General features: G+C 33.6%; 3 protein-coding genes and 1 pseudogene across 7 annotated transcripts in view; 2 read left to right on the top strand and 2 right to left on the bottom strand.

Annotated features, from left to right (window-relative positions):
* Positions 1–24,327, bottom strand: part of LOC107638334 (SH2 domain-containing protein A) — a 209,187-nt gene that overhangs the window by 62,959 nt on the left and 121,901 nt on the right. The gene's annotated exons all lie outside the window — the stretch shown is intronic.
* On the top strand, positions 4,427–5,746 carry LOC107635813 (uncharacterized; annotated as a pseudogene).
* LOC107635814 (protein BREAST CANCER SUSCEPTIBILITY 2 homolog B-like) lies at positions 9,656–17,376 on the bottom strand. 2 transcript variants are annotated; one of them, XM_021120355.2, is made up of 19 exons: positions 17,187–17,376; positions 16,929–17,066; positions 15,292–16,293; positions 15,079–15,200; positions 14,788–14,921; positions 14,330–14,449; positions 14,043–14,240; positions 13,885–13,966; positions 13,749–13,799; positions 13,466–13,544; positions 13,260–13,371; positions 13,071–13,142; positions 12,007–12,202; positions 11,755–11,931; positions 11,077–11,222; positions 10,927–10,989; positions 10,635–10,848; positions 9,993–10,160; positions 9,656–9,889 (listed from the first exon to the last, which is right to left on the bottom strand). In XM_021120355.2, exons 1-19 carry the CDS (start codon positions 17,266–17,268, stop codon positions 9,833–9,835), a joined length of 3,213 nt encoding a protein of 1,070 aa, XP_020976014.1. In that variant the 5' UTR covers positions 17,269–17,376; the 3' UTR covers positions 9,656–9,832. The 2 variants fall into 2 exon arrangements, with proteins under 2 accessions (XP_020976014.1, XP_020976015.1); XM_021120356.2 differs by having other exon boundaries at positions 11,077–11,135.
* On the top strand, positions 17,521–23,403 carry LOC107638322 (U11/U12 small nuclear ribonucleoprotein). Of its 3 annotated transcripts, XM_088485795.1 has the most exons (7): positions 17,548–17,909; positions 18,674–19,836; positions 20,015–20,129; positions 20,426–20,533; positions 20,686–21,372; positions 21,470–22,758; positions 23,087–23,403. In XM_088485795.1, the coding sequence occupies exons 2-5, from the start codon at positions 18,674–18,676 to the stop codon at positions 21,313–21,315; spliced, it is 2,016 nt and encodes a 671-aa protein (XP_088341921.1). In that variant the 5' UTR covers positions 17,548–17,909; the 3' UTR covers positions 21,316–21,372; positions 21,470–22,758; positions 23,087–23,403. The 3 variants fall into 3 exon arrangements, with proteins under 3 accessions (XP_088341922.1, XP_088341921.1, XP_088341920.1); XM_088485796.1 differs by lacking the exon at positions 21,470–22,758 and having other exon boundaries at positions 17,521–17,909; XM_088485794.1 differs by having other exon boundaries at positions 21,470–23,403.

The following is a 24,327-nucleotide window of genomic DNA, read 5'->3' as shown; positions in this document are numbered from 1 at the left end:
CTATCCGCCAATAAATTATAGCTCAAATGGCATAATCTCCCCATACTCAAATAAGAGGTTGCGAGTTTGAATCTCATATCTTTGGTAAAAAAAAAAAAAAAAAAAACTATATACACCCTATCGAGTGTGTTATTACATGATGGATCTCATTGATTATGCATGGCTATCAAGTATCAATTCAAAAGTGAGTGAGTGACTTGAGTGGATGCATCCCAAATCCCAATTATACTTTCTTGGATTTACTATAGATTCCTGAAGTATTCTTAGGATAGGGATGAGGTGAATTTTTGTTGGTTATAAGATATGTCTTTTTGTTTACAATGCTTTTTTGTTAGTAGGTGTTATTTTCTTGGAGAGTTCTACTATGGTGAAAGAATATCAAGGCCCTTAAAAGATTAGGATCTTTATGTAATTTTTTTTAATTTTAGGATTTATTTGATATTAAATTAATTTAAAATTAAAGTATATTTTTTTACTCATTTGCACATGTGGCACAATCACATTTCACTCTTTTAATTACCAAAATGACTATTTCACTCTCCACACAAATAAATTTCTATTATATCTAATTTATTATCCAATTTTTTTATTTTTTTGACAAGAAAAAGTTGAAGAGCCAACAACTTTATTAAATTTTGGCCAGCATGTAACTAGCAAAAGAAAAGTAAGTAATCTCATACCGTTGAATGAAATTTCACACCATTAAAAACATCATTGATGACTACTTGATGGCTACAAATCACAAAAATTGATGGCCCCTAACACTCCACTTTTGACAAATCTAATTGTAAATTAAAATTACATTACATAAGTGAATTATAATTAAAATAGTCCCTTTCATGTATTAATGACACACAACTTTATAATTTAAATAGTACATTTCACATAATAATGACACATAATTTATATTTAAACAATTGTTGAAAAAATCATATTGACATTTTATAAATTGAATAATCTATTATACTAGTTTTTATTCTTATTTATCCTATTTATATTTAAAATTAATTTTATTCTTATAATTAGACCCAAACCAAGTATATTTATTGGACTTTTATATTAAATTATAAAATATCATTTTACTTTATTTTAAATGACTAAAAGATCCTACTAGGTTGAATGATGCTTGATTATATTAGACATTATAATCTTAATTTAATTATTTTTATCTTTTAGTATTTTTTTTATGTGTGTTTGTTTTAATCTGATTATAAGAATCCTAAAATTTTAATTTCATTACAAAAATAATAAGAGTTTTTTTTAAATAATTAAAAGAATATTTTAGTACTCTAAATATGAACTACAAGAGTTTTTTATTTTTATTTTTAAATCATATTCAAATTTTTTATTTTAACATAATCAAATAATATGAATTAGTCTTAAGATGGTTTTTTTTATGAATTAACCTTCAAAGATTGTTTTGTTTTCTTGAACATCAATTATAAGAATATTTTAGTCTTTTTCAAAATTAATACTAAAAGTTTGTTTTCGTTTGAGTTTTAAAGAGAAAATCTTAGTCATTTAAAATAAACTAAAAGAGTGTTTTAGCCTTATTAAAATTAAATTTAAATTTCTCATTTCTAATATGAGTAAACATATGAAAAATTTTATAATGGTATTTCAGACTTTTTAAAATCAAACTTAAAAATTAAAATATTGTTTTGTTGTTTTAAAAATTAATTATAAAGATATGTTAGTTGTTTCAAAATTTTAAATTTGTAATTTCTAATACAATTAACCAACCTTTATTCTAAATAGGTATTTTAGTATTTTTTAAATTAATGCTAAAAAATTGTTTTAGTATTTTTAAAATCAACTATAGGGTGTTTTAATCTTTTAATATTGAATTAGAATTCATAATTGCTAATAAATCAACTAATATTAATTATTCCTATAAGGATATTCTAGTAATTTTAAAACTATTACATAAAAGATATTTTGGTATTTTAAGATTAGTATTAAGAAAATATTTTAATTTTTCAAATAATTGGATTTTTTAGATTTTAAAAAATAAAAATCAAATTTTAATTTGTAATACAACAAAATAATTATAAAAATAAAAAGAATAAGCTCCTTTGTAATTAGTCCACTTTTAAAGTCAAAATTTGCAAATTTATAAGACCATCTCTAACGGTGAGTGCATTGCTAACTTTTTCTGACACAAATAAGTTCCTATATGTTAGAGTAAAATGGAATTGATCTTTGCACAAGGATCGATGGAACAAAGTCCCTCTGAATAGGGACAGGGAGTAACGAAGCAAGTTATTATTTAAATAAATAATTATATAAAATTTTAATTAATTATATTAAATAATTATATTAAAATAAATAATTATATTAAATAATTAAATAATTATATTTTTATTTAATTAATGATTTATATTAATTATTTAAATATAATTAAATTGTAATTAATTTACTAATAATTATAATAATTTATATTAATTATTTATGTCATAATTAATATTGAATATTGTTTATATTATTATATTAAATTAGCCGTTGTAAAACTAGCCGTTGGAAACTAGCCGTTACTATGTTACTGTTATTATTAATAAATTAATATTTTGTTACTCTATATATATCAGTTAGATACACTTCTATTCTCACACTTTCTACTACTCTTCTTCATCTTCTTCCAAGTTTACGAAATCAAAGCTCTGGTAATATTATTTTTTGTTCGAAAAAATAGATCCAAACCAACTCAACTCTTTCTTCAATTACTTACAAAATTTTTCTCAAATTCCAAATACCCAACCATCTCAAACCTCAAACTCTCAAGTTCTAAATCAAAATTTCACACTACCAAATACATTTCAAAATCCAAATATACAAAATATTTCTAATTTCAATTTTCAAGCTCCTTGTAATAATCAATTTCCTATATTTCAACCGCAAAATCAAAATTCACAAATACCACATTTTCCATTTTATTCCATATTTAACTCCTCCATTGGAAATGTTAGTCCAACTTTCTTGCCGTTTCCAACTCAATTTAGTGCATCAAGAAATAACTCATATGGTGTTGATGGCTCTTCTAACCCATCCTCTCATACTCCTATACAATCTAGTCCAAATTTACAATATTCAGATTTTGCCAACCCTCGTGGATTAGATGCTATCAACCTCAATGATGATGATATTGAAGATCGGAAGCAAGATAGTATTCAACACTGGCAGTGGAAAGAGGATGAGATGTTGATCAGTGCATAGTTAAATGTTTCAACTGACCCTATAGTTGGTACCGATCAAAAGGGAGAAATATTTTGGAGTCGAATTCATAGCTACTGTGTAGAATTTTGCTCCGACATGACAAGGGAGGTAGTTGCATATAAGAAACGATGGTATAAGATCAACAAGACTGTTGCACAATTTGCTGGTTGCTACGATCAAGCTAGTCGAAACATAAGAAGTGGTTCGAACGCTGATGATATAAAGGAGTTTGCCTATAACCTTTATTCCACAAATTATGGTAAAAAATTCACTTTTGAGAGGCATTGGAACATGCTTCGGTTGGAGAAAAAATGGAGAAGTCAACTACCTACATAGAATGGTGGCTCAAAGAGAACCAAGGTTAGTGTAACTGGAGCATACTCATCCTCATCAAACCCAGAAACACCGTTGGCTGACGAACTCGGTGTGGACTCTTCCGTTCGCCCACAAGGATCAAATAAGAGCAAGCGAAAAGGTAAGGGAAAAGCACAAATGTCTGAAGATTTTAGCGAAAAGAAATCATCGGTGGTTAAAAAGTTATCTCTCATGGAAGATATTAAGAATGTTAGAGAAAAGGAACTAATGGATAGAGAAAAAGAAAGAGAAGAGGAGAGGGAACATAGAGCAAAGATTATGGCAATCAAAGAGAAGGAGTTACAAATTCAAGCGGCAATGAAAGAACAAGAATTACAAGCTCATAGGTATATTAAAGAAATGGAGATAAATGCAAAAGAAAGGGAAATGGAAAGGATGGCCAAGGAAAGGGAAAGGAAAATGGATATGCAAATACTTAATGCTGACACGTCTACAATGAGTGAAAAACGACGAGCTCTTCATGAGATTGCATGTGAGAAAATAATCGCCAAGTGGTTTACTTAATGGTTCCTTGTATTCGTAGAGTTATGTAGTATGTTCTTATTTTTATTGCGTATTACTGGTATGTGATGTAGTTTATTTTATTTATTTCTGATGTAATTTTTTAAATTAGTCAATATTATTGTGCCATTATTGTTCATGAAAGTAACCGTTGCAAAAGTAGCCGTTAAGTAGCCGTTGCAAAACTAGCCATTAAGTAGCCGTTGTAAAACTAGCCGTTGAGGAGTAGGTACTTATTGCAGACACACTTATAAATATCAACTATCAATGACTCTGCAACTCCACTTCAACTATTGTTTCTCACCTCGAAAGAGAACTAAAAATTACATTTCTAGATATGGCTAGAAATTTTGATGATATATTTAATGAGGCTTTATATGGCAAAAGAAGACGGCAAGATAACACAATCATAGATAATTGGATCGATGAGTGTTTACTCGAAGATTCAAAAGAAGAAGATATCGATAGAAGCTCTATCCCAACTCCTCGTAGATGGATTAACAGAGATCGAGAAGCAGGACATGATCGCCTTTTCCAAGATTACTTTGCAGATGAACCGGTGTATAATGCTGACATTTTCTGACGGAGATTTCGAATGAGAAGACATGTGTTCCTTCGGATAGTAGACGCTCTCTCAAACGTCTATCCGTATTTCCAACAGAGGGTTGATGCAAATGGAAGAAAAGGCTTGTCACAACTCCAAAAATGTACCGCTGTGATACGGATGTTAGCATATGGCGTAGCAGCTGATGCTGTTGATGATTATGTGTGCATAGGCGAGAGCACTACAATCGAATGCTTGGAAAAATTTGTTGAAGGTGTCATTTCGGTGTTCGAGGATGAATACTTGCGAAAACCAAATCCAAATGATGTACGACGCCTGCTACAAATGGCAGAGGGTCGTGACTTTCCTGGCATGTTGGGTAGCATTGACTGCATGCATTGGCAATGGAAAAATTGTCCAAAGACGTGGAAAGATATGTACATGAGTGGTTATCGTGGGGTTGCAACCATAGTACTTGAGGTTGTAGCATCTTCAGACCTTTGGATATGGCATGCATTCTTTGGAGTTTCTGGTTCAAATAACGATATCAATGTGTTAGATCGTTCTCCAGTGTTCGATGATATTCTAAATGACTGTGCTCCAGAGGTAAATTATACTATTAATGGTAATAATTATACCATGGGATACTATTTAGTAGATGATATTTATCCTGAATGGGCCACATTTGTCAAATCAATCTCAAAGCCACAAGGAGAGAAATGCAAGTTATTTGCACAATACCAAGAAGGGCAAAGAAAAGTTGTGGAGCGAGCATTCGGAGTGTTGCAAGCACGCTTTGCAATTATACGTGGTCTAGCTCGCTTTTGGGAAAAGAAGAAGCTTGCCAACATAATGAGAGCTTGTATTATATTACATAATATGATTGTTGAGGATGAAAGAGACACTTATGCAGAAAATTTTGCTCAAGGCTTAGAGTATGATGATGTCGAAAATGGCTTATCACAACCTCAGCTGGGAGAAGAAGATTTTGCACCATACCATCAATTTCTCCAAAGAAATGCCCAACTTCAAAATAGGCAGCAACATAGACAATTGAAAGAGGACTTGATTGAACACATGTGGCAATTTCACAATGCTTATCGTCAACTATAGAGCTTAATTATGTTTTTCTTTGTATTAAGTAATTTTACAAATTAGTGTAACCTCGAATTATATATTGTGTATTATTGTTATATATGAATTTATTTAATATTAATATCTTTTAATAGTGAGTTATTTTTAAATTTATAAATTTAAATAATATTATTGAAAAAAATCAATTACATTAATTTTAAGTATTTTAATTAATTAATTAAGTGAGACCACAAAATGGACTAAAGTTAGTTCCTTCTAATGGAGAATAGAGAGATGCTTTGAGTTCCTATTTACTGTTTATGACGCAAAAGCTGATGTGGAGTTACTTTTTATAACAAGTGAGCCACAAATAGAAACTGAGATGAGTTTTCTATTGGAGATGGTTTAACTTATTGTACGGATACAATGAAAACCACTAAACTATAATATTATTAACTAGTCTTTTAAGGTCCAGCTTCAAATTTCTCCACAATAGACAATTTCTATTTTCTTATTTTGCTACCGAACATATTATTTTATTTTGCATCTCCAAATTGCTAGAGTGCCATAGCCGCATAGAAATAATATGGGTCAGAGGCTATTACACTAGAGATAACAAATGGATTTTGTCCCCAATGATAAGGTATTTGAGTTTACATACATACATACATGAATTCCGTTAGAAAATTAATGGGGTATTTATACAAATCGTATTGAGAAAAAGGGGTGAGTGAGAAAAGTAGTTTATTTGTTTTCAAAACCGACAGTAATCCTAATATTTGATTTAAATTTTAAATTAAAAATTATTTAAAATTAATTAATTGCTTATAATTTAATTTTAACTTCAAATTAATTTCATATACATTATCTTTTCGTACTTTTTCTACATACATATATTGTAGTTCCGATAAATATCCTATGGTATGCAGCCATTGCATGATATCATTCTTTAGTGGGTGTATAGCAACCAAGAAAGGTTGAGCAAATCAAGACTGGGTTCAGCCATTGGGAGAGAAGAGCGAATTCTTGTAGGGGAATTCGATTTTTCCTGTCTGACTAGCTCTTGTCACACAACTTGTTAGGACTGAACATGAGAAAAAGCTACCGTCAACATTCATCAACTCAATATAAAATTCCATCACTTATTCAATCATAATTTTTTTTATGATAATTGAACATAGCTTACAATTCTTTAGCCAGAATGTCTCATACCGAATATTCTGCACAATATCTAATAAAATGCATACACTAATACCTAATTTTCCAGATGTGTTTAATTCTAAATATTTTTATATTGACTAAAATTATACTTTTAACTTTTAAGTTCTATCAATAAATACAACTGCTAAATATACAGAACAACAGAATTATTATTTTTAAATATGTATCATTATCTTTATGTGTTATTGTTGCATTCGAATAAATAACAATATGCTTACTAAGAATTTGGTGAATTTGTCTTTGTGAAAAAGAAGAAAAAATAAACGAAAGACAAGAGTTATTGAAAAAATTTAGTATATATAGTGCCCGGACTTTTTTTCTCACAATTTGGCAGTCAACGTCTGCGCAATTATAATGGTCAAACACGTTTTTCTATTACATATGTAGCGTATGTGTAATAGCATTGTTAGTGGATTTTAATTTGAAGTCTCTACTTACGCAATAGACTGTTTGCTAAATAGCGACATAGTGTTTAAAATGGTAAAATTAGAGATGAAAGAGATAAAATTAAAGAGATGAAATTAGAGATGTTAGGAGAATTGGTTCAAGTATATGGAATCTAGGATGAAGAAGAAGAGTCATGACTATCTTCAATATAAGAGGTGTGTGTTTGGATTGTGGTTTGTCAAAGTGAAATTTGAATAAAAATGATTTTATAGAATTGATTTTGGGTAGAAGTAAGTTTGTGTCAACATGATTTATGTTTGACAATTTTATATTAAAATTGATTTTGATAAAATAAATATTGTTTGGATAATATTAGTTAAAATCACTTCTAGATAAAAAATTACTAAAAAAAGACATGATATTAAATTATAATGTTATTTTTTTATACATGTTTAATTTTTTTTTATATTTTTTTCTTATATGTATTTTTATCACTCTTAGTACTCTTTTTTAGTACGCTATAATTTTTTTTAATTTTTTTCGGACAAAAATACCCTCACTACTACCAGCACCAACACCAACACCAACACAAGCAGAAGCAGAAAGTAGAAAAAGTCAACACAAAAGAGATGCAAAAGCTCAAGCACAAAACTAAGAAGCAGAAGCAAAAGCAGAAACTCAAGCAGAAGTTCAAGCAAAAGCAGAAAGCAGAGGCAAAGCAAGGAGCAGAAGCCGAAGCAAGAAGAAGAAGTAGATGCAGAAGCCGACGACGAGGAGATGACGAGCAGTAGGCGACGCGCAGTAGCAGTAGCAGTAGGCGACGGACACACAGGAGCCGACGACGTTCGAATCTTCGATGGAGGGGGCGCTGGCTGTGGTGGGTGGGACGGTTGCGAGACTGCGAGCACGGTGAGCCGGCTGAGGTGGCGCTGGTTGAACGGGTCACTCTCACTCTCTCACACTCTCCGTCTCAGACTCTCAACTCTCAGGTAGTTAGGTGATCTCTCATGGCCAAAAGGGAATGGGTTTGGCAAACAGGGAAAGGGGATGGAGGCTCGGACTAGGGTTTCTTACTTTCAGCTCAGTTTAGTTAATCGAAACGGCGTCGTTTCAAGGGAAGAAGAAGAAAAAGAAAAATTTGAACCGATCCAGATTAAATGAAATCTGTCGGTTTACCAGTTTTGGTCAAACCCAACCGGTTCAAACCGGGTCTTTCCAATTTGCTTCTTTATCCGGTCAGCAAACTCACTCGGACCGAATTTGTCACTGTTTCATCGGATTTTTGATCCAACCGGGCGATTTGGTTCGATTCTAATAACATTGGTTTAAAGGCACGCACGTACCTGCCTTTTGTTCTTTCCAATGCTAGTTTTGATTTAATAAGTAGAGTAAAGTATCGTTTTTGTCCCCAATGTTTGGGGTAGATCCTATTTGTGTCCCTAACGTTTAAATCGTCCTATTTGTATCCCTAACGTTTGTAAAAGTGATTCAATGTTATTCTGCCGTCAATTACACATCATGAGCGCTTTGGTTTGAGTTTTAAAAATCTCTTCTTGAAATTAGAATATAAATGTCTGGGATAGAATCGATGATCTACTCCGAAAAATAGCTCATCAGATGTTTGAAACTAATTTCTACAACATTTACATAATTCACTTTTCTAGGAACATAATTGAATCTAAACACAAATAGTGGGTATAATATTAAAATCAAACACATCCAAGTGAGACCTAATTGAGAATGAATACATCCAAGTGATAATAATTGAAAAATATAATCTGATTTATTAGTATAATTGATAGTAAGATAACATTGAATCACTTTTATAAACGTTAAAGATACAAATAGGACGATTTAAACGTTAGGGACACAAATAAGACTTACCCCAAACATTAGGAACAAAAACGATACTTTACTCTAATAAGTATAGTTCATTCTTTTGCATGTATACGAATAATTTTTCAAGAGAAAAAAATAATTGACTGATATCATATAAAGCTATGTAGTCTCAAGGACAAAGCTATGATAGTATTTCAATTACTAATTTCAAAGGTAAAATTAAATATATATAGAGTATTATTTACGAAAGATAAAAATAAAGATAAAATAAGATAAGAAGATAATATAAAGATAATATATATAAGATAAGATAATAAAGACTAAAATTAAAACTGAATTTGTAAACCACGAAATTTCTTTATTATTGTCATTGACTAAAATAAAAGAATAGTTTAATTAATAGAAGGAGCCAAGCAGCAAGTTATCTACGCATATTTTACAGAATTTAAATAATTTCTATTTATTACTTTTGTAGTCAGCACAATTGCAAAAGTCGTATCCTTTTAATAAATTTACTTAGAATAAAAAAAGTAAACAAAATGTTCAGCACCAACTCGAATGATGGTTTTAACTTTTAACAAGTTCGAAAGGACATCAACTAAGATCTTAATGTACAAATTTCAGCTGACTATCCGACATCTATTATAAGAGGCAAAAGAGCAACATTAACATATTCTTCTAGCTTCTAGAATCACCAACAATAAGTAGCACCTTTTGCTTAAGCTTCTCTATTGTCTGTAGGAAAAAAATAGTAATAATAATAATAATATAAAATGTCACTATAAGAAGTTGCATGATAAGTAAAAAGTTTTGATAGGTAGAGTTAGATGATGCATACCAAGCTAGAGTTGTTTGCCCATCTTTTGATTTCACTGGCAGAATTTCTGAGGTGGGAACATTGTGGAGAATCAAAACTCAGATAATAGGTTGAATTTTCAGTAGCTTCAGCAACCAAGATATGATTTCTGTCATCCCTTTCTTTTTTAATAAGATTACAGAAACCAACCTGCATATAAAGAAGATATTGGACTCATCCGATTTCTGAAATAACACATTACAGCCTAGACAGTACATAATAATATATTAATTATTTAATTCAATTGTCTTTTTATCTTTTTTTTGTATAATAATATATTATAACATGTTAATTCAATTGTTTCACTCCTCATTCTCAAAGAAAAGAAACACAAGAAAGGTGCAGAGATGAATATATAAATATAAAATGATAATAAAATAATTGTAATAACTAATAACTATAAATACTATTTTATCAAAATAAAAATAACAGCAAATTCTAAAATTCGCACTTCCAAGCAATATTATCCAACTTCGCTCGACCGGCCGGTTGAACCGTAAACTCGATAACCGTAAAGATAAAGAATTAATAAAGATATTAGTAGTTAAAAATAGTAGTAAACATAAACAAATATATAGATAGATAGATAGATAGATATAAATTTCTTCCATCCATTGAACTTACCGTGGATCCAGCAAGGTTATAATTGATAGGTGGATATGAATCAAAATCAGTTGAGGGAGAGCAAAAGCAAATGGCAAGTAAAGAGTTGGAGTAGTTGTCTGCTCGAAAACCATTCCCGGCGGATGCATCAGTCACAAAAACCCATTGTTTTTTCTGATGATTTGACACATACGTGTTTCCCACATGCACAACATATGCAGCGATATCGAACTCACTGTACAGGGAGTTAGGGCTAATGTCAGATATTTTCTTGCTATTCCAGAAAAATATATATTAAGAAAAAGGAACATACCTCGAAAGTGAGATGCAACTAAAACTTAACAATGAGGCTGATATTCGAGAAATGAAAAATGGCCTGCAAAGGACGACAGTAATAAGCTGGAGTTAGAATCCGAGAACCAGTAGGAATTCTAGTTTTGACTGTAAAGTCTAATGTACGTACTTAAACTGTTGCTTTGTGTTAGAAGATAGAGGCAACCACTTGGTGGAAGATCCTCTAGTCTGCAAGCGAAGGATATCTAAATCAGATCCTGAAATTGGTGTAAGTCCTGAAATTGCATATGATTCTCCCTCAACCAGTTCCTGACACTGCGAGGGTAACAAAATAGCAATTTATTGAAGAATGAAGCTAGCACGACAAAAACATATGAAGCACAAACACTTCGATCGTGTCCGCGTTGGATACATTTCGGATACTATTCTTATTGATATTCGTCCGATAGGTGAGTCTTCTGTGTCCAACTATATCTTAATAAAAAATAAAAAAAATTTTATTCGGATATAAACACACCTAAATACAATCACATGTCAGACCAACCTTATTCTTAATATATATTTTTAAAATGAGTTTAAAAATAACATATATTATTAATTATTAAAATAAAAAATTACTTTATATTTTAATATCAATTAAATATTAAAATATTATTATAATTTATCTAAAAAATATCTTATATATAAAAAATATATGATATTTTATATATATGTCATGTCCCAATGTTCTTTTAAGAGTTATAAGAACTTAAAATTTGTGTGTTCACCTGTGCTGTGTCGTATCCACTATCGTATCGTGCATCATATAAAACGATTATAATATTTTCAATTACTTTAATAGCCTCACCTGCTTCTCTGTAGGATTCCAGATTGTTACTATGCCTTCTATACGCTTGTCTTGGCGACCTTTATAAGTTAATCCAACCACCCGTATGCGCATCAATGGTGTGACATCTCTGTGACTCAGGCCAGCATCTTTCAGAGCTTTATCAGTTGATTTTTCCTGCTCCGACTGTGTGATTGCCTAAAGATGTACGTGGGATCATAAATATCTGTCTGAAATGTCGAATTCCATTGAGTTAGGAATATATAACCTCACATTTAATTTGGCCTTATAAGCAGAGAAACATTTAAGCTGCTCTGGACTCATATCTGCCATTAGGAATTCAGGTTCTTCAGCAGTCTCCAGCATGTTATGAATCCTGGCCCCTTCTGAATCACAGTCATCATAAGTATGCAGACCGCTTCTTTCCTTTTGATACTCTGAGATGATGCTTTCCACAACAGCAGAACGTCTGAGTCACATCACCCAATAGAAATAAATAGGTTGCACAAATAACAGCCACTAAGGCATAGTAAGTAGCTTATCAGCTTTTCTAGACTTTGCTATATGATGCCAAGTAATTTGTTTTATTTGTTGTAAATTAGACAATGTTAGATATTTTATGTGGGAAATAGTATCAGCTAGACAAAATGTATCGTGTGTTTGCACAGAATTGGAACTCTTAGCGCAGTGCTAAGAGCCCAAGATACAAATTGGGGAAAAAATGTCTAGTTACTGTTACAAAATGACAAGACAAACGGAAAATGATCACAACTCAACCTTACAACTGTTCCCTCCTTTCCCAGCAGCAGCTTTAATGACTCAACTACTGCTTAATGGCATCTATAGCCGTTCAATTATATTTCAGATTACCATTTATAAAATCAGTGTAAAATTAACATCTTATTACTAGAATTAGTTAACATCTTTTATCCTATTCTGAACTCATTCTTATATCAGGCACACTTGAGAAGAGGGGTGTGCACCACACTCCTCCTTTTTTGTATCCAATTTTTGCAGTTTAACTTAATCTAGTTCAGTGTTTTATGTTCTACCCCTTGTTCTGCCCGATGATCAATCTCACCTTCCGAGACATGTCACTCTTGCATCAAAGCTATATTGTTCCTAGTCTTACAATTATCCTTATGGCAGGAACACTAAATTGTAGGAGACTATTGACTACCTAATGAAATAAATAAGAAAAGAGATTAAATTTAGAATTTAGAAAACTTGCATAGTGAGACAAAAAGGGAAACAAAAGATTCAAGGAAACAACTAAAATAAGCAGAAAAGGGTTGGGGGGATAACAAAAGACGTCGACAAATAGTTTAAGGATACACCTCTGGTTGTACACCTCCATCGCTTTATTCTCCATCCTCTCTGACCTAACAACAGACTGCCCATTGCTCAACCTAATGACAAAAAAAGTTACTTATTCTTTCCGTGATTGTGTCACTAGAATAATTCTGAAATGCTCTTTACCTATTTCAAGTATATATATCTATATGACGTATTCAATTAAAAGTTACCTTTCCTTGTAAACAATAGGATATATGCGGGTGATTCCTGCCAAAGTTTGAGGGATTAAACCTCCATTGCTTTTTATACATCTGAAAGCCAAAGGTGGACCAGCCGCCTTACCTGTGAATTAGCTCAAGTAAACAAGCTCAGAGAACAAGAGACTATTTTCTCCTGAAATTAAAAAGAATGAATCCAAATGATGAGAAGTGCTTACAAAATCCTAATCGTTCAGCCCAATGAACTCTACATGTTCCATTAATGTTCAACAATAAACTAACTGCTGATGATGAAACCTGAAATTAGAACAGAAATTGACAAGACCATTTGACAAGGAATAACAATATATAATATACAAATGTATATATGTTTGCTTATTGGAAAACCAAGGTACTAGAATTCCACCATATTGGGAGAACCCGGGACTTGAATTCACCAGTTGAAGCATCAATGTGTAATAATATACAGTTATTATATGAATTATTCAATCACAATCGTACCTCAAGCGGCGAAGTTGGCCCATCCCAGCCACATAATCTTGCTCCCCAGATCTGCATAAACATAATGAATGTAAATACTATTACCTATGTTTTAGTCATATATGGTACACAAAAAAACCAACAAACACCATGTTACCCGAAGTTTCTGTCCCACAAACAATCTCCTAGCAGCAAGTTGCCTTGACAATGGAACATCTAAAACGGCATTCACAGAATACCTGCAAGGTAAAATCATTCTAAAAGAAACGGAACCTTATATTTTGCCATTAGAAGCTTACAAGTCACAATTCTTACCATCCATCAGTCAGTTCAACTTTTACTACTTCACTGCTCTGGTCCATAGTTTGTTTCTCAACAAACTTCCCACTTTCTGTAAAGTGATCAGAGTGAATGCTAGAAATGCACAAAATCATCATTGAAGATGGCGGTGCATCCCCTTCAAGGATTCTCTTGATTGTAGATCGGTGTGCATGGTTGACTTCTCTTTCATATCTATGCACCATATGTCAACATTACTTATTAGTTTTATAGAGCCAAAATATGTTATCTGCTTTTCATACAGCAGTTACATACTTACATACCTGTACTTCAGTTCCTCAAGCACATTTGATACTGTCAAAAATTTTACAGGTCTTGCAGTACAGCATCTCTCGTAGCATGCAAGTTTCCATACAATCCACTTGTAATGATTCTTCACCCAACTACATATATGAGCAATTTGAGTGTAAAACTACATCAATCAAGGCAACACAAAAGAACATTGTTTATGGGTCATACATATGGGAAACAATAAAGAGAATTGAAAGTAGCAATCTTTGATAGAATATTAAATTCAAGACGGAGGTGCATTAAAGACAATAACCCAAATTTCCATGTTATTCAGATAAAAACTGAACATATAAGGTGGATTTTAGTTTCTGACATGCTTTAGCTGCCCAATTGATTATTGATCTAACCTTGAATAGACTCAAACAAAGAACCAAGTTACTCCTAATAGTTTCACTAATAAAAGCAAAAGTTCAGGACAGCAGCAACTTACTCATTAGAAGCAAAATGCGTGGAAGCCCCATGCTGAGCCAATAGATGGACAAAATCCTCTGCTCCCATACTATTTTGAGTAGATCCATCATGGAACATGTACTTTTCGGCATTGAATGATATCACCTGCCTAACCTGGTTATGAAAATGATAAAACCAATACAAAAATCATTTTGTAATCTTGTTGCACAAAGAGTTGTTAGTATAAGCATAATGAGGGGTCCTAACTAACAGAAGATAATAATCAGCATTGATATAATGTAGCATTGATCTAATGCAGTACATTCATTACCTTCTGCCTGAATGTAGGCTCTCCAAAGAATTCCTTGACCTGCATCCTTTGATGCCGAAATGGGTATCGGGTAGAAACCCTTCTGTTACATCCAGAAACTTCAGAAGATAACTCAGACAAACCTGAATATCATAAAGCTTAAGATCATTATAATGAGCAACGCAACTAGTAAAAAGAAAAAGGAACATTCGGTGAACTCTAAGCTAAGCTTACCATTAGAGAAAACTCCAACATCCTGGTCATAAGGAACAGAAATTTTGGAAATACGAGGCCGTTTGAAGGGAGAAACAGCTACTCGTGATCCTAGTCTCCTTTTATCACTAGCAGCAGGCTGTCTGCTTGTATTCAGTATGTTATTGTTACAGGAAATAGCAGCTAGTGGCTTTCTTGATGACATTCCAAGTGGATTTACTTTTGAAGATAAGCCATTTGGCAAAGAATGACTGTTAGTTGGTTCTTGCCCACAGTTGCTAATTTTTGTGCTATATTCACTTTCCTTCACAACAGCATCAAATTTCATGATTAAGTTATTTCCAGTACCTTCACGAAGAAACTTGGTGGAATATTCTTTTTTCACAGAAGAACACGAGGGATGCGCAAAACTTTGTGCCGTATAATTTCCCTGTGATGTTATTCGATGGACTGATGGAGTATTGCAATCACTTGTAAGACAAGATGAAGGCGTGTTACCTTGTGCCTCATTTGGAAATGATAAAATTAAGTCACCAGCATCTCCTCCACTAATGAAATCTCCCAGGTCTGGATTACCAAGAAGGCTCCTTGCACGTTGTAGCGCACCAGAAGATACAGATACAGATCTTCCCCCTGCAGTGTGGAATTTGATTGGAGCTTCTTTAACCAGAGGAGTATAGCAATCTGGTTGAACTACTTTTAATTTAAAATCATTCTTCGATGCATGACTACTATCAACTGAAGGGCTTTGAGACAATGCACGATCCATTGTCTTAGAACTGTTAACAACTTCATGTTTCTGTAAATGAGATGAGTGTTGCATCTCACGTGCTTCATCAATGACATCTGATTTTCTAGTATAGTCGGGGCTTTGGAAGTTACCACCAACAGTGTGTTGTTCCAATCCCAGTAATGACTTTGCTCTATCCATACCACTAGAAGATATATTAACTCCTTTTCCGGAACCTGTTGTGAACAGAGAATTTGAGAAGCTGCAACTATCATCTGTTTCATTCTCCTCCCCTGCAGTTTATTAATCCAGTTCACAAGAAATCATTCAAAAGAAAATAAAAGCACTTCATTCAATTCAAACTACATATTGATGAGAAAATTGCATTGAATGCAAGTACTCTTTTATAACTATTCTCTTTCTCAGCATTCCTATAATTTGGTGATTGAATTGACTGGATGAAATAGGAAATTTTGTTATTTCCTTTTCTTCTTTTTCTTTTTCAGTTACATAGAGAGGCACATACACCTGAGATAGACGAGCTAACGTAAACCTTCAACACCAACGCCAACACTATCATCACCATCCAAGTCTTAAAATGCAACGACTAGTGTGAATCGAGCTACACAATAAAAATGAAATTGGACATTCATTGCCCCTCAAGACACAGAAAACAAACGAAACGATGACTCCATTATTTGCAGAATGAGATTCATTTTATCTCGCCAGATTAAGTTATTTTTATTAAAAAAATTCAATCATAATTCTAACTGAGAAATCATCGTAGAAAATACCTAAGTAACTAATACGTACACTATCCCCCAGAGTGAGGGACTGAGGGTTATTGAATAACTAATTTCTAATTTCGCTATCTTATAATACCAGGAATAATTAAATTAAAAGCAGGGAAGCGAACAGAAGGAAATACCTTGTGGAACGACGCCGTTAGCATCAGCATCGTTGCCGAGGAGAGATAAAGCTTTTGCGATGGAAGATTGACCTACTCGAACGGGCTTTCCCATAGCAGTGCGAAACATCGCAGCCTCTTCACTGCGATTTGAGCAGCCTGGAACAGATTACCGCACATTAGCAATATCACAATATTCACTATCTTTTACTTTATGTAATTATTTATTTGCTGAAGGCAATGAGCGAAGTGTTTTGAAGAAGCTTAGAACTTATGTACCTTGGAGAGGAAAATCGGGGATTGAAGGTGAAGCATTGGAAGAATCATTTCTGGCATCGGAGAATCGCTGCGGTGTCGACATTGATGGGGCTTTGTTTTTGAAATTTGATTTCCAAGCTAAAAAGAAATGAGGGATTAATTACGGCAACTTGTAAACATGGCGGGAAAGGAGGGAAATAAAAATTGTAGCGCGCTGCATCCTCTGACCTCTAGAATTAAATATTTTCAACTTTCTCACGCCAAAGCATATGCATTCTATTCTGAAAACCGGTTCGAACCGTAACCCGGTCGGTTTTTTTAATTAAGCTTAGACGGCGCCGTTTTGTAGCACATTAGGGCACGGGAGGCAACCCTTACCAGCCCCAGCCCTAAGCCCCTGCCCCCCTAACCAAAACGCGCTCCTGCCTCTCTCACACTCAGCCAGTCCGAGCTCCTGCTCCTCCGTCACTTCCGTCCAGCCACCGCCTGCTACCTCCGCCGACGCAATTGCGAACTTGGAAGCCACGGTCGCGGCGTCGCATCTTCCTTCTCCTCCGTTGCGAGCAACCGTCGCAACTTTCTTCCCTTCCATCGCGCAGCCACCGTCGCAACGTCGAAGCCTCCGTCGCGCAGTCGTCCCGCCGGCGCCAGCTCTATTCCACCTTCAGCCTTCGATCGTGCTCCACTGCTCCCTGTCCCCCTCTTGCGCCAGCTCTGCCCTGTTCTGCGCTCCCTCAGTCCCTGGTATTCAAATTTTTTTTTGTAACTATAATTGAATAAATTTTCATTAATTTTGTGAACTGTGAACTGTGAACTATTAATTTTTTTTGTTGTTAATCTTGTGAACTGTGAACTATTAATTTTTCTTCTTGTTAAGTTAATCTGTGAACTGTGATTTTTTCTTTTAGGATTATGGATAATTCTGAATAATTGCTGTTAGTTAATCTGTGAACCTTGCTGTTGTTACTGGGTTGAATAGTTGTTGAATAATGTTAACCTTGCTCCTTCTTCCTCATACTCTGCTCATTGCTCACTGCTCAGAGTCTCATACCAAAAGTGATGGTTGTTTCCTTGCTTTTTCTATTGTTCATTTATTGTTCAGATTCAGAGACGTCCCTTCCCTCCTTTGCTTGGTTAGATCAGTATGATTTAGTTTATTTATTGAAGATCTTGCCTAGTTTTTTTTGGTGCAGAATCACTTAGTTGGGCATTTGGTTAAATTGAGATAATTGTGCAGAACCATATATTGAACGAATGCTGGATGGAGGTTGCAGTTCTTATTTTAGCTGGTTGTTTTAATTAGTAGGTTGCAGTTCCCGTTCTTGTTTTGATTGGATTAACTTGTTTTTGTTAACTTGTTTTTGTTAACTTGTTTTTGTTAACTTGTTTTGTTATGTTGATCTTACTAGAACGGTTCGATGACCAGTTCGGTATTCAGAACTTTGGTTTTTACAAATAGGTCTCTCCTTCATCCTTTTGCTTTTTTCTTTTTTTTTTGTTTGTTGCAGATGACATCGTTCAGCACTACCATGAGTCACTGTCCTCAGCCACCTCCAACTCCTTCCTCAGCCTCTAACCATCTCCCCGCCACCTTCACATCCCTCAACAGCCTCCTCTCCCTCTCCAACACTGCTCTCCAAGTTACTCCTCCCCCTCCCAACCTAACAACCAACCTCATCCCATGCCCCTTTAACCCCAACCACCTCCTGCCCCCTGACTCCCTCTTCCACCACCACCTACGCTGCCCCTCCTCTCCTTGCCCCATCCCCCTCCCTTTCCAGTCCCTTGCTTACCCTAACACACTCCACTCCCCTCCCAACCGCACCCTCTCACTCCAACCGTTCTTACACTTCACCTCCAACTTCTTTTACCGCCATTGCCCCGGTGTTGTTTCCTTCTCCAACGCCAATTCCCTCACCACAGAAACCCTCACCCTTCCATCCCCTCTATCTCTCGATTGCACCGATTCGATAAACAACAGTTTCGATTACCGGAGTTTGCGTTTTCGCCTCCTTCCTTCTGAATACTGCGCAATTATGCGCGAACTAGAATCGTGGAACGATTTTCCCCCTAAGCACTCAGACTCTATTCTTCGCGCCATTTTAGGTTTAGGGTTTGCGAAGGAGCGTGACCTGGCGCCGTGGATAATAGCGAACTCACCTCGATACGGCGTCGTAATAGACTCGCCTATGCAGAAACACATATTCTTGCTGTGTTGTCTGTGCCTCAAAGCGATTCTGAGAGAAGCTCTTGCTTCTTACATGGAGAAGCGAAACTCTGAGTGCTCCATTTTAAACGAGGCACTGACGTGGCTGCAATCTCAAGTTTCGATCTTGTACGGTGCGATTAATGGAAAGTACTTCATTCTTAATTTCCTGAAGCATTGTGTTTTAGTTGGCGCTTCCGTGCATTTGCTGTTTCCTTTAGGGGAAGTGGTTTCCGCGGAAGCTTCTGATTTAGGGAAAGAATCCAAGGATTTAGGTGCTGACAATTGTGGCATCGATGATTCGAAATCTGATAATAGAAACGAGGAAGAGATCAATTGTGTAGTCAAAACAAAGATTTTCGAGTCTCAGGTTTCGGCAGCTGTTGCAGCATTGCATGAGCGGTCTTTGCTTGAAGGCGAAATTAGGAGAATATGGTTCTCTCATCAGCCAAGTAAACAGCAGCTGTACGTTGAAAATGTTATCTTACTCTCTTTTAGATGTATTCTGCAATTTTGTGCCGAGTCTTTATTAGTGTTGGCAATTTCTTTTATTTTGTCCCCTTTGAGCATTTTCAATCATACTGTTTTGTGGATATCATTATCATAAGCTACTCCTTAATATGTAGAATTTTTTTCCCCATAGGTTTGCTGAGCACTGTTATCTGTCTGAGAGAGCAAGTGAGGAGCGGGGAAAGCGTGTTGATTATAGGCCTGTAATTGATCATGATGTTCTTCATCGGCAGAAGTTGGCAAAACAGGTACTTTAAGGATGGTTTATATTACCGAGGAGCATAATTCCCAATGTTGTATTTGCATTTTTGTTTCTAGCTGGATGAGTCTCCACATTTTACTCCTCTATCATTGTTTATAATGCAGAAATACTTGATTTGATGATGGATGATGAGTTAGGGAAATTAGTTGTTTATGTTACCTTGGATATAAAACCAGTATGGGATCAACGGACTTATGAAATACATGTCCTAAGTAATGGAAATAGCATTAACATTTATGTCTGTCATTCCAATAACTGATACATATTTTCTATTAATAATAGGATTCATCTAGACAAAAGACAAGAGAGGAATTGCTAGCTGAAGAAAGGGATTACAAACGTCGGAGAATGTCTTACCGTGGGAAGAAGATACAGTCATCAGCTATACAGGTAGAAGTGCAGTATTGGTAGGAGGTTTTTGGTTGATATGTGTTTTTGCACTGTTTACTCAACATTCTTTGCAAAGAATTTTTATTTATTTTTTAAATGACTTCTTATCTCTTATTTAACGTATATTCCCAATACGAAACTCCTCATTAAAGGTGGCAAGGGACTTGATAGAGGAATACATGGAGGAAATCAAGCAGGTTGGAGGGGTTGAGAATCCTGTGAAAGTTTCTGAAGAAAATGGGATGTTTCAATCTAAACCTCCCTCTGGTGATGTCATTCCTGTGGAAGTTAATAATTCCCGGAAAACTGCTTATGACTCACATGCAGTGATAATCACTAACTCAAGTTACATTGAGCAAAGATCATACACTAAGTGCTCTGAAAAAACAAAACCTGAGGAGGATATGCCTTCTAGACATAATGAGCAACATAGAAGACAACATTACATGAGCCATGATTATGTAGGAGAGAAACAGAATGCTGGTAAAGTGAAATATGATAAAGATAATGATTCTGCAAAACCTGATAGACACAGAAGTCATAGCCAATCATATGAGCATAGCCATCATCATCAGAAGCAAGATTACTCAAAAAGAAAGAAGTATGATTACTCATCAAGAGCTAGGGATAGGTGGCAAAAGGACTCAGACAGGAATAACGTTTCAGACTCTTCCATGAAGGATGCATTTTCAGATCGATACATGCCTTCAGAATCTCTTGATATTTGTGAGGATGACATCTCCTCTGTTGCCAAATATACCAAGCCTGAAAGATTGTCATAAGGAACTTTGTTCAGAATGTCTTGGCTAGCTAGAATTGTTAAGTTTTTTCTCCCATTGGTAAGTTATGCTAGTTATGTTTCTGATTTAAATGTTGAATTTAAAGTTTGGATGTTTACTCTTACTTTTAACGTGGTTTATTTGCATAACCTTGCAGTATTAACTTATCAAGCTTCAGCAATTTTACCAATGTATCCTTCTTTGTATCCTTAACTGTGAAAGTACATCTCTAAGAAAGCTTTCTTTGTTGTGTAGTCTTTCTGTTCTTTATCATTAATCTCAAGGTAAAAGCAACAAGATGCCAATTAAGTCAACAGCAATTAAATCTATTACGTCACTAAATTTTCTAATTCACTACGTGATTGTTTACTTATATTTTTTATTGTAATCAATTATGTTATGCATGTGCTAGGATAAAATTCGGGGGATATTGGATAATATTCCTTGTTTTTGCTATTAAACTATCTGACTATTGAAAGAGCAATATGGTATTTAGTTATTAATGTGAAGCAGCTCTACTGACACCTTAACACTTAACAGTCTTATGTTTTTTGATGTCTCAATAAGCACTGATTAGATGTGAATTATTGTTTTTTCGTCTTTTCATTTTTCAAATCAATAATAGTTTGCCTCCTGTTTACTGCCAGCCTCTTCTAAACCATAGCTTAGAACAGTCCCGTGGAAAGGTTATCATTTAAAACAATGTATTTATTAAAAGAAAATTTATTAAGTGTTTCAGCATTATGTGATGTCTATATGCCTTTTTACTTGGCTAGCTACTCTTTTGCTCTGATTTCAAACCTGCTAGAACCAACAGAATGTGTTAGTATTCTTGCAGTTTTTCCCCCTCCATTTTCTTGCAACACAGATAAAGGATTGGTTTGTTTAGATTTTATGATTTCCTATTTTTTTTAAGTTACAGCTACATATATGCAACTCCATCTTACTCTGGATTTCCTTTTTTTCTCCCCGTTGCTGCTTTGAACATGTTGCTTATATTACCTGTTTATGTTCTGAGTACTTTTTATTTCTTATTAAGTCTGACATGATCACTTATTCTGACCTGATGATGTATTGCTTCTCCGATTCCAGGGTGTTTTGCCTCTGATATCCTGCCTTTATAGTTACTCAATATCCTATTTGGCATCTTGCTTCGTCAATTACATTTAATTCTGATATGGTTCCTAGATATACTTCTATTCCTCCTCCATACACTGTCTTGTCAATTCTTTCTTATTGTGTCCACTAAGTTCTGTAATATATGATATTTTTAATAGAAAAATATTTCTTGGCAAGTTGAGGTTGCTTATATCCTTGTTAGTTGGTGCTTTTAACTTGAGGTGTTCCCTGTATATTCTTTCTTTATGTCTTCTGTTCGATCTGATGAAGGAGGTTTGCAAAATTGTTACGACGAGAAGATATGTCACGTTGTGAAAATGTGAACAGGTGCTCCAATGTACTATAAATAGATCTTTTATGCTTGCTTTTGGGTATTGTTCATGAGCAATTTTTTTTTTTTTTTTGAACACTTTGAAATTGGGGGCTTCTATATTGTCGCTTCATGGATAAATTGTATTAAATAGTTTGTGTAACCAGATGTAGAGTTAGGTTCATGGTTTTGAATAATATTCTAAAGTGTTTTTTAATGCTTGAGAATAATTGCTGGACGGACAACTTTGCTCCAATATTCTGGTTACTTGTGTTTTCCGCATTCCCTATCCTGAGATAATTGTAATAGTTATATGCTAATAAAAATTCTGTTTTGTTATTACAGGTTTTCTGAGTCTATTGAGGTCCAGATGCTGCAATAGATGAACTCTGTTCAACCTTTAAAATTAGTTTTACTAGTTTATACATTTACATAATCTTTACATTGGTCTAAAGATGTTTGGCGTTTCGATGGCCCAAAAATATTTTAATTAAAAAACTGTGAAAATACCTAACATACCCTTTAGTTTAGCCGTAGTTTTGCCACAAGTTATTAATGGTTTAGCATTTGCAAAGTGCCTTCATCGGTGACCTCTCTTGTACAATTACATTGATAAATTAAATTAAGGCGGAAAAAACCAACTATTTTCATGTGAAAAAGAATCCGAACTCGTTAAATAATAATGTTAGGTGCCATTTGCGTTAGTCCTTAGGAATCTGTGTCTAACACACATGAATTTGTTTTATTTGCAAAAGAAGCATTAACTTATTATTGCATGGAAAAAGTTTGGGAATTAAAATAATTTAGCTATAATTAGCCAAAAAAATTTTAATTTGACTTTATTTATATAATTTTTTTTATATTTTGATTTTTTATCTCACTCTCTTAACATTTAATTTATTACATTGTATTCCTAGTTATTAGAATGTAACATATCGCATATTAATGAGATCTTTTGTAATTTGATTTTTATATATACTATTGTATTAAAGACTAATCATAATAATATACTATGAATATCATTAATGTTAATTGATTTTTTTTTTGTAATCACTAATTTATTTTTTTCTTATTATTTCACTGCACCTAAGTAATATTAGAGGTTAGAGTAATGAGTAATCTAAATTTTAATTGTCATTAATTTTAATTAATTTTTTTTGTAATCACTAATTTATTGTTTTACTTATGTAATATTTGCTTTATGTTTTTCAAAGTGGAATAATAATTTATTTTGATTTTCTAACACAAATATTTTCAATTTTATCATAATTGGATTTAAAAAAATATCAAATACTTAAATTAATTTATTCAAGTGACAAATTTATTCGTAACATTCATAAGTTCATGTACATAACATCTATAATTTCATATTAATAACATCCATAATTTCATATTTATAACATTCATGATTTCATACATATATGATGTCTATAATTAATAAAAATTTTTAACTAATATTACCAAATTTCAAATTATATGTTTTATTGTATTTTTAAATTATTATCTTATATGTACACTTATGGATCATAATTTGTATTATTTTAATATTTTTTATTTAATATTCATATGTATACTTATTTATTAAT

The sequence above is a fragment of the Arachis ipaensis genome, chromosome B4, assembly GCF_059453495.1.
Source record: "Arachis ipaensis isolate K30076 ecotype BB chromosome B4, ASM5945349v1, whole genome shotgun sequence".
Taxonomy (NCBI): domain Eukaryota; kingdom Viridiplantae; phylum Streptophyta; class Magnoliopsida; order Fabales; family Fabaceae; genus Arachis; species Arachis ipaensis.
Note: the sequence above shows the minus strand (reverse complement) of the source record. Positions and strands in the feature narration are given on the sequence as shown.